At 39.5% G+C, this 18,634-nt stretch overlaps 1 protein-coding gene across 1 annotated transcript in view; it reads right to left on the bottom strand.

Annotated features, from left to right (window-relative positions):
- p3h2 (prolyl 3-hydroxylase 2) overlaps window positions 1-18,634 on the bottom strand; it is a 75,219-nt gene that overhangs the window by 15,017 nt on the left and 41,568 nt on the right. Inside the window, exons 2-3 of the mRNA XM_042516497.2 lie at window positions 6,573-6,725; window positions 4,377-4,566 (exon numbers count right to left, since the gene is read on the bottom strand). Coding sequence (XP_042372431.1) covers window positions 4,377-4,566; window positions 6,573-6,725 — 343 coding nt within the window. The remainder of the gene's footprint in view (window positions 1-4,376; window positions 4,567-6,572; window positions 6,726-18,634) is intronic.

Raw genomic sequence — 18,634 nt, 5'->3', positions numbered from 1 at the left:
ATGCACTGATGCAATATGGTCACCATTACATTACGGTCTCGTGCCCAAAGCCATCAACTCCGCTGACATCATTGGTGTGATATCAGCTTTAAGGACCACTTGAGAAAACAGCTGAAAATAATGAATTACTTGTCAGAATTACAGTCAATGTGATGGAAACTAACTGCAACAGCTCATCACACTGATTGCATGGAGTACAGACGGACCTGTTTGGCATTAAGGCATATGATCAAAGCTACATCAAATAGTCGAGAAAGTTTGTGCTATATAGGTCTCCACTGAGCACGAGAGCATAACATTACGTGTCTGAAAATATTGTATATAAAACAGATGTTGAAAATTACTCTTAAAGTGCATCAATGGTGTTTTTTGTTCCCTTTCGTCAAGATTTGGTGTAGTTCTGTTATGGGGGAAAAAACGTTGGAATGAGGACGACTTGATGAGCTGTATCAAATCAAATATGTCCAACATCATGTTTTTCTCTGTCGCTGTGAAGTAGATCAACTTAATGTTGTTCTCTTTTGAACAGTAAAGTGCTTTTCATCATGTCGTCTTCCCTGAAAGATCGGCAAATTCATCACCACCTGAGGAGCAACAGATTTTACAGAGCGCTACATATCATTTCCTTATGTCGAGCCCCAGGAGAAGAGCCAGTAGAGTGGATGATAGCATGCTTGTGTGTGTTTTGAGCATGAATATACAGTGAGGTCACTCGTGAGCAGCTGCAATGCTACTTTCCTCACCCTCACATAGCTGAGTTGCGGTTTGTTTCGATATCTGCAAGAGTCTCAGAGGAACAGAGATATGAAATGTTTCAGGCCAGAATAAAACAGGACTGTAAAGGTTTTCTTCTGAACACTAAACTGCTACACGAGGAAGCCATTCTGTAAAATACTTTCTCGTTTATTAAATTCACGTAACAGATTATTTTACTCTCAAAAATACATATGTACATCTTAACATAAATAAACATCATAATCACAGACTCTACTACAGTGGTGCTATGGAAAATAATCCCCTGATTGTAAGTAAAACAAAGCACGGCCAAAACTAATTAGTCATCTTTTCTGTGTTTATGCAACCCAGCCGAATGTATTTGAGACAAAGCACACTTGTCAGCAATTAAGCTGCGGCTACTGCACAAAACCCGCCTCAATTTCCACAGAGAAAGGCCTGACTCGTGTCATCAAAGGCACCACTGACCAGAGTAGATGTGTATGTATAACAGCGTAATGGCATAATTATGATCTGGCGCTTTGCTGTGGACACACACATCCCTCCACATCAAACATGCCCCATTCTCTGCAGGAAGACAGTAAAAAACTGACTTGGCTCCACACCAGGTTGTAAACAAGATAAAATAATAACAGTATGTAAAATGTGAGTTTAGCGCTCGTTATTCACGAAGGTCATTAAAACTTTACGACTAAAACTTGGGGATGAAATACCACTGAGGCTCCTCTCTTTAACTGCCAGTGTCATGAATGCCAGCTGCTGCTGGGATGAGCTGTAACTGTCTTACAGTGACCTCTGTCGTCAAACTGCTCTGTTGTGTTTGAGACGCAGAGAGCAGCAGAGAGAGGAAGAGAAAACAGAGCTATGGAGACTAGGAGAGGTGCAGTTTTCCCAAAAAATGATGAATATATTTCCCTCCGATGGGTTTTGAATTATTTCCCTAGGGTATTAAATTGCATATTACTCGAAATAAAAAAAATAGATAAATAAAATTGGAAACAGTTGTCTACATTCTTTACGCATTCACACACACACACACACACACACACACACACACACACACACACACACACACACACACACACACACACACGAGCACTTTTACACACTTTTACGAGCCAGATGATGCCTCCTTATGATATCGGTTCATGGCTATGTGTGGTATGATGTGGTAAAATGGTGCACTGTAACATCTGACAAGATGATCTTACTTATAATTATAATTTATATAATTATTATTAATTATCTTGGAAACCGATTGCCTTGAACAAGGATCATAAAATATAACTATTAATCTTGATTTATTTTTGCTTTATATCTATATGTTAAGTGTACTAAAAATTTAGCAGCATTACTCGATAATGTACAGCTGTTGCAACATAAAAATGACAACTGAAATGACCTTGTTCTTTTAAAGTGTTAGCAGCTTCAGTAAACTAAGTTAGTCTGATTTAACTTGATCATCACAAAGAGGAATTTTGCCAATGATGAAGTCAGGATATCTGCATGCTCCATTTTGTTAACATGTTTATGAAAATACGAATATGATCGACTAGTTTACAACCAGCAGAACACAGATACAGAGCAGCACAGTAAACGTGGTTTACTGAAGTTGCTAAAATTTGGAGGATTGATTTTTATTAAACTTGTCATATTTAATTTGCGACAACTTCACAAAAAGTGCCTCGCCCTTGGCTCTGGTACATATTTTTCCCAAACTAAGGTCCCTTGGTGGTCCACCAGAAGGGAGAGACTTCCCCTGTGTAACATTTGCAATGTGTAATAAATGAGTGGAAACATACAAGAAATTTCCATTAAGCAAAGATGCCAAGAAAAAGCCCTCAGGTGAAGACAGGAGGTCAAGTGAGGTTAAATTCAGACAAAAAGAGGCAAAGGTTTGTCTTGTAGTGACTCAGTGTGGGTTTGGGTGTAATCGGGCTGCTATCCTGGCTTCGATTCAGGCCTTTTTCCAGGACTGTTGAAGATGGTAATAGAGCATGTCTACCAAATCCCAGGACTGAAACTGAACACAGCCCAGCTCAGAGAATATCACTCAACACATCGACTCTAAGCGAGGCTAAGGACGATTGTCCTTGAGTTATTCTATATGGTTATTTTTTAAATCATTTGGACAGCAACCACAGATTTCACTGTACTGGCTCTACTCGATTTGTACCTATGAATCTGCTCCGAAGCTTTTGCATAGAAATTTATTAACATCTTTCTAAAAAAAAGTTACATCTTACATCATTCTAAAGTCTTTCTTGGCATTTTGGGCGTTTTTCCACAAAGACTGACAGTAACTAGTAGGCCACCACGATGCCCCGTGATTGAATATTTCTATTGCCACATCTTAATAAGAATACATAAAACACAACTCCCTTCTTAACGGCTGTCATCCCTCGTCTGCCCTTTGACCCAGTGCCAACTTCCATCCAGTGCCAAGCCACTGCCAGGGAGATTTGATCACCTAGTGAGCATGGAGGGTGTTGTTTGGCCTTGTCTAAGCATCCCCAGGCTCTGAGTACAACAAAGCCCGGCTCGGGCTCAGTGCCACGCTGCACAGTCAGACATGTTGGTAGAAAAGTCACGATAAGTTGAGAAAATTTTCCACCACTAAACAATCTAATTTCTTCGATCTAAGACTTTTGAGGACTTTTGGGACTTTTCAGAGTCAACTGTAGACAGGATTTATTAAACTACTGTCAAGGGGCAGACAGTGTATCTAAAAATGAACACGGGAGTTTTTTAGAAGGCAAAGAACAGATTTCACTGCCCTGCATGGAGGTCATTATGTTACAATGTCATATTTACACTAAAACAACTTTGAAAACCCGAAGCCTGATGTCACCTTACTTTTCTCTCTGTATTTGCATGAGTTTTTAAATGAATGCCAGCAATCATATCAACATCTTTTTAATTTTAGCATGTTGTTGTAGATGTAACACACATAGGGGGGTGTAAATAATTTAAACCACAAACCTAAAAAACAAAGACCTGGTCCTAATTAAAAACTAGCAGCTTGTAAAAAGTTCAGTATTTCTCTGATTTTGCTAATTTCAAAAATAAATACAGCTAATTGCACCAACAAATCATATCCCACATCCATATTATGTCCATGTTAATGCTGGGATTTACAGAGACAGTTCCCCAAAATCAGAAATAAATATTTTACATCTTAACTGTAGTGCTGTTTAACTAGATTGTTTTGGTGTGAGTTGCAGAGTGTTGGAGATATCAGCCATAGAAATGTTTGCCTTGTGACTTTACAACCAGATGACACTGGCCTTGTGGTGCTGGAAAGGAATATTGTTGCTGGGTTTGTTAAATGTATTCTTTGGCACTTAAAGCACCACAAGCCCAGTGCCGTCGACTTCCATTATATTCAAGAGAAGACTGACATCTAAATGGCCAATATCTCCAACACTTTGCAAGTCACACCAAAACAATGTAGAGTAACAAACAGCACTAGAGGTGAGAGGAAAATGTGTTTTTCTGTAATGCAATATATGTATATGGCCTTATTTATTTACCTGGTTATCCACATTTAATATGCAACTCAGGAACATTTTTTGTGCTACTTGAGGATAAATGCATGGCAGCAACAGTTTCTGTGCAAGGATTCAGATGTTGGCTCTTACCTGAAACAAGCTCATAAAGGCTGTAGCGGTAGCGGAGGTAGTCATGGCCCTCAAACCTCTGGGGCCACTGACACAGGACCCGACACTCCGTGTCTGCTTTATAGTACTCCACCAAAGCCTCCTCAAACAGAACGATGGCTCCTTCATAGTCGCCTTTATCATACAGCCTCACTGCTGCTGTGAAGGAGCGCTGTGATCCAGCAGAGACAGGGGATCATGAGAGAGAGGAATGATGGGATGAGTATTTATGACCTCCAGTGTTCAGCAAAGCTCTTTATGGTTTGATGGTAGTACTTATCTTTGACATTTATATATAAGCAAATATTTGTTTTTGACTTAAAGTAAACATATAACCAGTTCATAAAAGTTTTTATGAGCCCTTTGGCGCACATCAAGTTTGCTGCAGCAGCGGTGATCATTTGTTTGAAATAAACAGAAGAAGATGGAGGTTGGTTAACCCAAACCATTTCCAGGAAGCACTGTCACTTTTTTCTGAATACATTTATAATAAAATGTAAAAAACATTCATTTATAGTCCTCTAAAAAATTGACTAAGACGTAAAGGGAAGTTACAGATTATCAGTCATGCCTCAAAGTTTAAGGGGGTGGAGGGTGTTTTGCCTTTATTGTGGGACAGCTTGAGAATGACAGGAAAGGGGGGAGAGAGGGGGAGGACATGCAGCCTATATGGGCCACAAACTCTACCAGGTGAGCCAGAGGTCGCCCCAGTGCTTTCAAGTGTAATTAATGTTTTAGTTGCTATGAATGACACATTACAGAAATACTTCACCTGCCAACTGATCATTCACGTATCAGTTACTCACCCTGTGTCACAGTGAATATGGAAAGAAAAACTTTGCTTTTCTCGCATGCCTCCACGGTGAACAAAGAATCCAAAAACAGAGACAATTTTGATAAATTGAAGTCATAAGTGTCAGCATTTAACAACAGCAAAACTATATCAAAACATCTGTTTATAAAATCTCATACAATTTGTGCAATATAATGCAAGACTCATTTTTCCAGCCGCATACTCACTTCCCTAACAGATGCATGTTTTGCCAAAACCATATACTATTTTAGAACTTTGACATAAAAAGGGCAGGTGCGCAACTTTTCTGTGCACGATGCATCATAAATATTATGGTTTTAGCAAAAATGCACATGTACTTAAAAACTGAGCTTACAACTGCAATCCCATATGACTTTAGTTTATCAAGAATTTTCTCTGTTTTTGGATTCTTCGCTCACCATGGAAAAATGAGAGGAAAATAAAGTTTTCTTCCTGAATTCAACATAACACAGGAACAGTTATTGATACACAAATGATCATTTGGGGCTGAATTTTTCATTTAAAGTAATTAGATTTGTACTGAGTTTGTAGCTGTCTCCACAAGGATCTGTGTTGTGGAGCTAGAACAGGGACAGTAAATTTGGCATAGAAAATAAAATTGGGATGAAAAAAGAAATAATAAAAATAATAATTTTAAAATAATTTTATCTTATTTTCATAATTTTTGCATTTCTCAAATCTTCTGATTTTTTTGTCATGTCACTTTTTTTGTGTGTCTGTTTTCAAATTTTTGTCACTGTTTTGAGTGATGGAGACAAGGGATTTAAGGGGAGGCGTTATGTGCATCTGCATACTAAGGAGAGAATATCTCCTCTGGACTGACAGAATGACATAAAGAAAATTTCCAATGCCAAAACTTACTGTCACTGTTCTGGTGTCATACTTTAGTTAATAGCACAAACTTGACTTGAAGACAAAGAGAAAATAGATGGGCAGAGAGTGAAGTGAGAGGGGGTGAAAAGTGGTAAAAAAAAAACAACAAAAAAAAAAAAAACTGTAAATGAATCAGAGTACAAAGGATCCAAAACTCTTCGGTATTCAGGGCTTCACTGCAACCAGCTCTAAAAGGCCTAAATGAGTTTCCACTCATTAAACTGCAAGAACCATTAACACAAAGCTCCCTTCATACAGTGACAACAGCTGTACTTTTCCCTTTAGAAAAGAAGTGAAGTAGAAAAAGTAGTCCCATTACTTAGGGCCAGGACTGAAAAAAAGATGGCAGCAGGTCACACTGATTATCTGAAACATGCTCAGGTGATAGTGCCAGTAGGTGAGAGGCATGAGAAGGTAAGAGAGAGTGAGAAATAACCAAAAAGTTAACCTGTATCTATGTCCTGTCTTACCTGGTGAGGCCGTGCTTCTCGGTCCACAAAGTGTTCCTCCTTAACACCCTGCAGGTCTTTGTACTGCTCCAGGTTCTGACCCATCTCCACGTGCTCTGGGTTGGCCTGGAAATAAGTGTGAGCCGCTGCCGCTGCTTTGTCAGACTGCTTCAACTGAAGAGACACAGAGAGAAGAAAAGAGAAACTTCAAACACTGCAGTTGAGCTTTCTGCACAACTATTCCAAAATCTGTTATTATACAAATTCACCTGTGCAGCTAAAAAAGAGTTAGTTAAAGTTAAAATCAGCCATTACAGGGTAAATAAGTGTAACTGCAAGAAGAACGTGTTTGCTTTAGTTCCAACATAATAAAGTGTGTTATTCTTTCATAACCTTTATTGACAAATGTTCGACGTAAACAGATGGACAGGTCCGTGCTTAAAAATTACCAAAGTTCTCATTACTCTGAATCTGAAGCTGACTGAAGTCTGAAGTTTAACTGCTTTTTAAAGATAAGGAAAAACAGATAATTTGCAGCTGTTCCTCTAAAGCGGCTCCTGTAGGATGAACAGGCTACTCGCCAAAGTACGACAGTGCATTCAACCGTTTCCTAAAAAAGTGATTCTTGGCAAATCAACTGCAATCCACTTGAAAGAAGTAATATTTCTTATTTAGATTTAACAGAAAACAGAAGAACTGAGCCGATTTACAGGAACGCACTGTTCCCATCCACATCCTGTCATTAGAGAGAGCTGTCATTATTACAGCTAACAAGACAGATGAGGTCTTTGCACTCAAGGCATAACAACTTGATGAATGTTGGGAGGATTAAACTGAAATAATCACCACAGTCATTCAAGCCTTTCCCTAAGAAATGTATCTAACATAAACACAAGAGCGAAGAGACAGTTAACTGTTGCGGGCAAGATAAGACAAACACTGAGCGGCAACGAAGCATTTGTCAACCCATGTTTGTCAGTGATACTGATACAGTGTTGACTTCCTGTGTAAATGACTTGAAGATGAAAAGGATGAAAGACAGCAGCTGTTATTTTTTAGTTGGTTGACTAGCAAATGGGAATGACAGAAAAAGTACATTTTACAAACTGGGTAATTACATATACTAGAATATGTTAATAGTAGGGATGATATCAGATATGCTGATATATAATAACTCATTTGGGCCATAATTGATATTGATATCTGAACATGCACTTTTTTCCATACCTAATTTTAAAAATCATCTAGTCGCTTCTGTAGTGGAATTAACATCATATTATGCATACTCTTCTCATGATGTCCCACCAGCAGATAGAGACATCAAAGACAATGCTTTGTAGTGTATGTTATATTCATTCATTGTGCAAAATAAGAAAAATACTTCAACTTAGGTCTGATGTTTTGTACATGTTCATTTTGAATCGGTTTGTGATATCGGCAGAAATCAGCATACTGGCTGATTCTGATATTCCATTTGAAAGTCAATATCGGCCGATACCAATGACGGGCTGACATTATGCTGCAGTTAATGGATGTTTCGTGTAGCAGAGTTGATATATGATACGCATAGGAAATGATTCAACACATCAAAACCATACAAGAGGACATTAAAAAACGGCACAAAGCGATAAGAAGCCCAGAGGAGCTTATCAGGACATCATTAGGGCTGGCAAATACATTTATATTGTACAAGACATTTTCTTAGATTTTGGACATTGTAATATATAAATATAATCTTTGCATAAAAGAGTGAGCCAACGGGACAATGTGACGTTTTGATGACGTAAGAAGGCAGCAGTCGTATCGGGGATATTCTCAATGATTTTTTGTACAGTGGGAGAAAGATGCATTGTCCATCTTTACAAGTATTGGCCCTGACTTATTTAAAAACAAGTTCATAATCCGACATATTTAGTAGAATATTCCCTGTAGTGGCAATCACCTCTGAATTTAATATCTTTCTGAGGTTCTCTAGCTTTCTTGTTTTCGACTCTATTCTCCACATTTAGTTGCTACACAGGTGTAAAGTAATAAAAAAGAAGTGAAAAGTTATTGTAGTTATAGTCCCCCTTCGCAACCATGACCATCAAATTCCTTTAACACCTAAAATATGTAAACCTCTACTCTATTACACAGCATACAATACTACACAGCAAACAAACGCCTCAGTTCAGAGATCAAAGATATCTGGTGCAAGTTATCATGTAGCTTTCTAAGATGCTCTGTTATCCCTCAACGTCATTTGGGAAGAACTCGACCATCAGAGCCGCCTGGTCCTCATCAGATAAGATCCTAATCAAGCTCAAGCCTCAACATGGGCCGCCTGCATAACCAACTTACACAATAAGCCTTCACTGAATGGGTCCATGAACATAACACAGACACACTCAAAAGAAAGACTGCTGAAGATAAATGGTGCCCTGTGACCCTTGTTGCATGTCTACTTTTTCTCCTTTTTCCATTCACTCTCTACAGCACATGAACATCATAAATAACTGATAAAAAATATTTATATAGTTACATTGTGCTTGACAGTAACTGAACTGGGAAAAAGTGAGTTAAGCAGCAAATAGGAGGATGACATGGTGAGAAAATTAAACACAGATTGGTAGCGGTAAAAGTAGACAAGGTTGGAGTCAGAGCTCGCTCTCTTGTGAAGGATTTGAGTATCTCTTGCGGCAACATTATCTCAGTATCTCACAGACATGACAGCATTTATTTAAATCCTTCATGTTCCCAACAGGTGCAAATGTAAAGCAGACTCCAGTGTTTCACAGTTGAGACGGTCAGTCTGGCACTGCTGCCAAAATCATAACTGACTTCGACAGGCCTCCTCCACACACTCAGCTGTCTGTTCTGCTGCTCAGCATTGATTTACTTTTGCTATTATGAAAACCTTTGTATTTTGTTTGTATTGTTTATGGGATGAATTAGCTAGATAAGGCTCGGGAAAGTGATCTTTTCTGCACACAGCTGAATGTATAGACCTACACAGATGCAAAAAGAAAGTACTTTGTGTTCCCACAAAGTCTGCACAATACTTCATAAAACACAAAGTCTGCTCTCATTGAAGAAGCAGAAATTCTTTTTCCCACAAACAACCCACTTCTTTATGAAGAATGACTTCCCTGTGAGACAATATTGGGTCTCTTTCATGTGGTAGCAGAAGAGGCAGGAGAGAAAAGCCCAGCTGGACATGCTCGGTTAGCCGTGAAAGGCCAAAGAGTTGATGTGGCGTCAAGCGCATTCTTGGTCAGATCACCTGGCTAGAGCCACCGGGAGACGCACTCAGAACGCTCGGGTAGGTGAGTGGCACATAAAAGGTGTTCTTGTCCATTCATGTGTGCTGCATGACATGTTTTATGACACACTGTATGTTAACAGCTTAAGAACAAATTTAATACTGAATAAGAACAAAATTCAAACATCATGACAGTCAACAGAACAGATACTTCCTGATTCTTATTGAATATTTGTAGCGTGTGTATCGAGCAAATTACTTTTCTTATTCATATGGATTACCAGACCAACATAGAATATCTGATGCCATGCTGCTAAATTTCCAGTGCAAAAGTGATATTAATTTGAGATTGAGCTGAGACAGCTGCCAAACTGCAGACCACTGTTCAAGACCAACAAAAAAAAACAAGACAAGACATCGAGGCGTCTCCACTAGTATTTCAGGCCCCTAATGTGGGTGTTTTTTTTCGTGACCTCTGGCTGTGTTTCCAATAACTTCTGAAGCATCAAACCCAGGTGTTTAAAGACAAAATAAGAACAATTTTTAACCATAACCGAGTAGTTTTTGTGACTTAACATAGCTGCTAGTTTTTGTCAGTGGTCATTTAATAATGTTGTACCAGCATTCTGAACATAAATATGTGTGGCAGGAGCCTTCTGATCTACATAAATAAGGTAATAACCGCTACTAATGCCTATCTAATAGAGTGAAAACCATTAAAAATGGGTGTATGAGGTCTTGAGTTTGTCATATATTTAGAACTGAATGATGAAACACAGAGCGACGAACCACACATGCACATTCGAACATGTAGCAAGTTAAAACCAACTTGCTGACTGAGTTCTTACTAAATACGCAGCTGTAAATCACTATCAAGTAAAGTAGAAATAGACTGCATGCCGAGGGAAGCTGGGTAAGCCAAAAATTCAGTTGCAACACTTGAGCACACAGTAAAACGTGGAGTGCATTAGACACTGTCGAAATCAGTGTAAGTGTATCTGGGGGTGGATTTTTCTTTTTTTTCCTCTGTAACTGATGGCGCAACCTTGAGCACACAACCCAGATCAATCATGTGTCCTCTGCTGCTGCATTCCTGACAAAGTCTCCCCCAAGGTTATTCAGGGAGAACATCCCCCTTAAAGACGCTATTGTCGTCTTAGCTTTACTGGATTTGATAACCATCTGCTGATATGTTTAGTCCAGACTCCCGGAGACTAAACAGATCACAGCAACTGTGATGCACAAAGGAAGGAAGGGGTAAGTCTGCAGCCACAAACTTGCACTCACCTGCCTCCATCATTTCTGGCTCTGGCCACCCTCGGCCCCTCAGGGATAACCTGGCTCAGGCCTGAGGGTCAACTGGAGGGAGAGGGGAATTACCCCAGTACGCCATCCCAGCACAAACACAGCTGTGGTCAAACACTGCCAGATCTATTGTCCCTAGACTAGACATCCCAAAATCTGGGGAAGCCTTGAACACGGGAGGGTCACTGTGTTTTTCCTCTTTTATCACGGGGTTTTCACAGTAATAGCTAACAATATGTTTTTGGAGGAACTCTTTATTTACACAAATGTACGATGACTAAACCCTGAAATTTCCATTAGATAAGTAAAAAAAAAATCCTCTCCATGAGTTATCTGGAACTGTCATGCAGAAGGAAAAAGACCAGATCTACTGTGTGTTTCAGTGCAAACTCACACTTGGATGATAATTGATTTATGATCATATTTAACAGCACCTGAGCTCACACGTACAAAATGGTCATTACTACTTTATGGAGACAGATAATTCAAACGTGGAGGATTTCTGGGAGTATGAGCACTGTGTCAAACTGTCAAAAACCCAAAACAGTCCAGGCTTGGAGGTTCTGAATTGAAAACATATGCTCATCTATCAAACAGCACAGAGTGAAAGGTTAAAACACCCCCTCAGGATGACAGAGCAGAAATCAATCATGGGTTTAAAGTGAGATTACCGTTATACTGAATGGTGTAATGGAAAACAATGCAGCCTAGAAACAGTCACGTGTGGGTTCATCAAAATAACTTGTCTCCTCTGCGTCTGCCACAGAGGGGAAATGGATACTATGAAAGTAGGTTATTTTCTATGAAAAGCTTTTTTAGTCATTGTGCTCCTTCTCTCCATAGGAGTGTAAGAAAACAGATCTGCCTGTTGCAAACATAAACACCACTTCTCCTCATACTTCCATGTGAACTTAATAATACCACAGATCCAGACATAGATGATAATAGCAGTGGTGGAGGAAGAATTGAGTTCCTGTACTGAAGTAAAAGTACTAATACCACATTGTGAAAAATCTCTGTTTAAAGTAAGTCATGTATTAAAAATGTTACTTTAGTAAAAGTAAGTATAATCAGAAAAATGTACTTAATGTATGAAAAGTAAAAGTACCCAATGTTGCCAACCCAATTCAGGAAATTTTAAAAAAACACCTCCAAAATTCACAACTATTAAAAAAAAGAAAAGAAAGACAATGACTGAAGTGCTTTTTAGAATAATAGCCAAAGAACCTAATTCAGAAAATTAAAAAAAAACATACCAAAAACTCACAACTACTCAAAAAAAGAACACAAAAAAACAAACAAGAAAATGACCTAAATGTTTATCAAAATGCCAATTAATTTTCTACCAATTAGCTAATGGATTGATCGACTGATCAGCTGTATTGAGCTAGTACTAAATGACATGAGTATTTGATCTGAACTCCATAAATGAACTCTGACATTAATTTGAACAAGATTTAAACTCACAGTAAGCCCTGAAACGCTGCCATTAAAAGCAAATCCCTGAACACACTAAGAAGTGTACATTTTGTACCACATGAGTACATTTTTTCCTTTCACATAAATTTCAAAGGAGCACCTGTGGAGGTGAATGACTACCACTCAATCTGAGCCCTCAGTCTGCCCTCCTCTCTAAACAGCAACCTGTGTTCGAGCTGCTGGACCGCCCTGCCACTCTGAGAGGTGCGCTCTTGATGTGGGCACTGAGGAGTGCCAAGGCAAACGCACATTTGCATGCCTTTCTCCTCTGGGCCTCCTACTCGATTCGCAGGTATGTAAATAGGCCTGGGCTGGCGCCACAGATGCAGAAATGATGTTGTGACAAAAAGCACATATCCCATTGCAACGAATGAGCCTGGAAACAGTTGGATCTGTCAGCGGCAGAACTACCACCCAGAAAATTAGAGAGGAGCTGGCAACAAGTGGTCAACGAGTGTCAAACTTGGCAACAGCTGCTTCAAAGAGTCCCTACAGCTCCCAAGAGGTTAGGAAACTCCAATGAAGTAGACAGAGGTTAGTGTAAGGGTTAACACTGGACACACAAACAGCTGCCATAAATCAGAAGACGCCCACATGCAGCGAGGAATCACAAGTAAAAGAGAGTCCTTCAGACCTCCTGGTGCAGGTCGGCGTCAGTTTACTGCTTCCAAAGAGCTTGACGTGTGGATGAACAGTATCTAAAAACCCCCTCCACCCACAACTTTCTTACAAAAGACTTCCATTGGGCTGTCGGAACAATTTTTGTAACTGTAGGGAAACTAACGCACACCCACTTCAACAAAGTTCGGTATCTAAGCGTGCATTTGGAAGAGAGAGTGCGCAGTGGTGCGGTGTCGATTTATGCTGCCTTGTCAAAAATGTTACTGTCGCACAAATGGATAGAGTCTGACTGACCTATCAAAAATTACTAACAGGTCCAGGTGTGTTGTAAGAATAAGGGGATCATATTTTGATTCTGTCTTACAACATCTTTGCTTGAGTTCACTGATATCCCCTGTTGAAAAATGCTCCCACTGCAAAGATTTCTCACTCCACGAAAACTGTAAGAACATGCAGAGTAGCACATCTAAATAGGTACCATGTATCAACAGATCGCAGCCGCTCTACAGGGTTACCACAGTCATGGAAACCCTGGAAAAGTCATGTCATTTCACAATCACATTTTCCAGGCCTGGAAAAGCCATGGATTTGGGGAAAAACATTGAAAGTAACAGCAAATTTATTTTCTGTAGCTGTCAATGTAATGCAGCACTAACATGCTTCGATGTGTGAGGTTTGTTTCATATGTTTCTAAATTTTTCTCCCGGCGTTCTGTTTCTCCCTCCTTGTATGGCTGCTGGCTGAAATTACAATCATAGGCAGGTAGGGTATAGAAAAACAATATTTTAGGTCCTTGAAAAGTCATGGAGTTTTGAAAGTTTTGAAATTTTGTCCATTTTCCTCATTTTCTTTTTCCTCATTATTATCAAACAGAAGATAAAATGATAATTTTGACATCTAATGACCCTTAAAACACATGTATGACTTCCGAGACCATACATTATCTTCTCACTGCCTATTGCACCACATGCACATCATTCCAGCCATTTTTAGTCTGAACTCTAGTTAAGTGCTAATTGCTCCAAAAGAAAGAAAAGAAAAGAAAAAAAAAGTCATATGACTGCAGCTAAATAAACCATTTCAGCCTACTAAATCTTGACTGACCCTTCCTGAAAAGGTGCATTAAATCATTACAGGCTACCTGCAGTACAGTATGGCCTTGCACAACTTTGCATTGAACTTTTTCCAGCTGAAACATCTGCATACAGGATAACAACATCCTTATACAGCCAGCAGTGGTTTCAGGCCAGTAATGTGAGTGAGGTGGTGTCTGCTCTAAAAGGTCCATGTGAAACAGTTGTTTAGGAATGTACTGCAGAGGGACTTTTCAGACATACAACAAAATGTGTTTGAAGCTAAATGTCAAAGTCTCAAAGGAAGAGGATAGAGAGACAATAATGCTTGTTAAATCTTATTTAAGTGGAACTTGGATCTCTGTATTGTAAAAAAAGACAATAACTGCCAAGAGCTCTTACCAATCTGACACTATGGACTTATAAACACAAGGAAAAACATATTTGCTGCACAGCTGGGCCCTCAGCATCCTGGCAATCCGTATGAGGAACACTGAGTCTGTTTATACCAATACCGAGTGTTTAAACCAGAATAATATTTACTCTTCTGTAAACACAGGAGCCATTTTTCTGGCCAAACCAATAGCAACTGTCACTAAAATGTGTCATGAGCTGGAAAGTTTCATGCATATTTGTCTCTCAGGTATTTATCCCCCAAACAAGCCACATAATTACCACCAAGAAGGTCATGCATTTAACTCAGTCTGTGTGTTTGTCTGTTTGTTAGCAAGATAAAAGCAAAACTATGGGCCTGATTTTAGTGAAACTAAGTGGAAGGGTAAGGCATGGGCAAAGGAAGAACCCATTATAATATACAGCAGTCATAGTCCGGGCCATTATTTCACATTGCACTCACCTCAGATGTCATGAGCAAAGAGGCAGGTGGCTGAGACAAAATGGTAGCGACTAGCAGTGCATTGACCTAACAACTGTAACAGTGCTGACAGAGCTGGGGACAGGGGTTGGCTCACAGCCACTGGGGAAGCCAGTGGTGGCGGGGAGAGGGGGACCAGAGAGTTTAGTTTAGTGTATTTAATTTATCAAAAGTACGAGGACTGCCTCCTGAAAGTTGCAGATTCTAATCATCAGTTAAAGACCGCCAAGTCGACTGAGATTCTTCAAGTCATGCAGCTTTGGGGGCGCCTGGTGGCTCAGTGGATAGAGCGCCCCATGTATAGAGGCTGTGTCCTTGTTGCAGTGGCCATCGGCCTTCACTGCATGTTGCCCCATCTCTCTCTCCCCCTTTCACACTCATGCTGTCCTATCATTTAAAGGCAAAAATGCCCCAAAAAATATCTTTAAAAAAAAAATGTCGAGCAGTTTTGTTTGTTTTTTTGTAATTCAGTGAACTGTGCAGTGTACTGCTGTGAATGTTTTGGTCCCCACATTTTGCAATGCAGTTTGCTACGTATTTATTCACAATAACTACATTTTTAAAGTGACAAAGTTCCTCATGCAGTGACTAATACAGATTTCTTGTACTATAAAATAATAACTACAAATTGCACAAATATACATATAATATGAACTACATAATGACATTAAAAAATCTGCACTGATGACTTAAATGACCAAGTCATCAGTGCGGACTTCTCACACTATGAAAAAAAGTCGGTGAGTACGGCACATTATAAATTACATTTAGTGGGTGCTACACTTTTGATACAATGCTATTCCACCACCATGGGTCATGATGGTGTTATCAGCAGTGCTAACAGCCAATACTGTCAACAATGCCAGCAGTGCTAACAGAGTGATCATACACATCTGTATCTACCGTGCTCACTCAGTGCAGGTAGTGCCCAGTGCAGAGCAGCAGCAATTAGCTAGCATGTGGAGACATGAATATTCGTAGCTTGCCACTAAATTAATGTTCTGAATGCCGTATACTGCACCCTCAACTTTGGGAGATAGGGTATTTGGCGTTCTTTGCGTTCTTCCCTTGTAGATATCTATCTGTGGTTCAAAAGCAAATTAAGAATGCATACATCGAACCAAACATTTCAGCAGTTTAGACACAACATGAGATGAATGTTATGATAAGAGAATACGTTTGTGGTTGAGTTTATCAACTGAATCGTGTCAAGACTTGAGAGATACTTTAAGTTATATTGTTGCTTTTTGCTGGGCTGCAAGTTTATTACAAGGGTTGCATATCAAAACTCAAAACTTTATTGGTGCCACTTTAACTGTATTCGAAGCACAGAATAGAGGGCTTTTGAGGGTACTTGTGTTAAGACAAAAGTTAAAGTTTGATAAGTTTGGATTTTGTTGAATAAAAAAAATCAAATGATTTAAGTATTGATGCCAAAATACAGGTATTTTATTCATTAGAGCTGCAACAATTGGTCATTCAAAAAAAATATTAGTCAGCAACTACTTGTCAAACACTGAGAATTTACTGCTTTTCTACTACATTGAATTTACTATTCAATGTAGTAAATTGAATATTTGCTGGTTGGACACACATGACATTTGACGACATGACCTTGTCCTCTAGGACATTGTGGTCTCCTTTGTTTTCTGATGGTCAACAGACCAAGACATTTATCAATTAACTGAGAAAATAGTCAGTGCAGAATAATTGATAATGAAAATAAATAATTAGTTGCAGCACTGGCATTGATTTAATGCATTTAACTATCTTGTTAAATCTTATTAAATAGCGTACTGACATACAATTCATAGTAGTCTTTCTACTTGTATGTCGCACATGGACAATGTGAGTCTTATGGTTTTCGTTAAAGGGTCATTAAATTAATGGGTTTCCAGCTTGAGAAAACATATGGCACATTTAGAGGCTTGCACTTATGAGCATCTGTTTTGAAGGAGGATCAAGACTATTTCACAATACTTGTGAATCATTAGCAAATAGGAGAAGGATTGAGATTACATTTGCCTAGCAATAAGAGCTGCATACAACCAAACTACTGCTATCAAACAGAGCATTTTGTTGCCAGTGATATCTGCAGCAGCTATGCTGAGGCGAGGTATTGGCACCAACGCCTGGCACATAGGGAGTGAGAACGGGTTGCACGAGGAGCTCGCTGTAGGAAAGTTTGTCTAAATGGCTGATTAGCTCCCCATGAGGCAAGCGCCCCCACTTCCTTCCACTCTGGCTCGTTTCAAAGGCACACAGCGAGCACTTTGATTGACGATTCAAAGAACTTCAGAAATTCCTGGAAGTCTGGAAAACGACTTGTGTCTGTTTTTGAGTCTTTACACTGGAAGATCCCTTCTGGAGGACAATATGTCAAAACCTTTATCATACCAGCCTTAAGGGGAATTTACAGAAGATAAAGAAGAGGACATTGTAGTCAACTCAAATACCTGCACGTATGTCCAAACACACACACTCAAACTTGAAATACACACAGGCAAAAGGTGCTCATGATGTATGTGTGACACTAATTGGACAGGAAAACATTACAGCCTCTACAAATTAACCTCTCCATCATTAAGTCTTTCATTAACTCAGTAGCTCTGTTGGACAAAAAGCTGCTTCAGCGCATGCTTACTGTACACACAGGCCACATAATGTCTTCACTGTACACTGGAGGTGTGAATTAGTCATTTGATAATCTCAGCTAAATGAACCAGACAAGGGTTTGTTTTCACTCTGCTGCAAAATCAAATAACACTTTAACACAAGACCTGGACTGTGACTCAATTTTTTGCCACGCCAGTCAGGAAACCAGCCAGCCGCTCAGCGTGTACATTACACGGCTAACACGTTAAGCACATGCTGTGGAAAAGAAAAACAAGGGGAGCCTTCCCTCTGAGTGATGTCATGGCTAAAAGTTGTCCACCTTGATGTCCTCCCTCCATCTCCTCCTTGCTCTCTCCATCACACCGCCCCTCTTCCTCTCATCTGTCTATCCTGCTGACAGCTCTGCACAGTGGCCTCTTTCTGCCCGTCCTCACCCCACCCTGGGCCGAAGCGTGTTCCTCCTATATGGTCATGTCAAAGGAATGCCTGAAAAAGCCTCACCGCACTGTCGCTGCTAAAAAGCCTCTTTCATTACTCTATGATAGACACAGGAGGCATGACGGACCTCACTCCGTCCTTCAGCGGCCTCCATCCATCATCCATCTCAATAAAACCCCCAGCAACAGTGGTGGAAGAAGATTTCAGATCCTTTACATAAGTGAAAGTACTGATACCACACAATGAAAATGCTCTGTTACAAGCAAGTCTGCTTTGAAAATGGTACTTATGTAAAAGTAGGTATAAGCACAAAAATATAGGTAAAGAATTAAAATTAAAAGTGCTGTGCAGAAAAATCTTTAAAAAACTAAAAAAAAAAAGAAAAACATACCCCAAATGATTAAAAAAAAAAGATTTAGAAAAAAAACACCCCAGA

The sequence above is a fragment of the Plectropomus leopardus genome, chromosome 5 (assembly GCF_026936395.1).
Source record: "Plectropomus leopardus strain MGB_pleo_1.0 chromosome 5, ASM2693639v1, whole genome shotgun sequence".
Taxonomy (NCBI): domain Eukaryota; kingdom Metazoa; phylum Chordata; class Actinopteri; order Perciformes; family Serranidae; genus Plectropomus; species Plectropomus leopardus.
The sequence above is the reverse complement of the archived record's forward strand: the minus strand, read 5'-3'. Positions and strand labels throughout refer to the sequence as shown.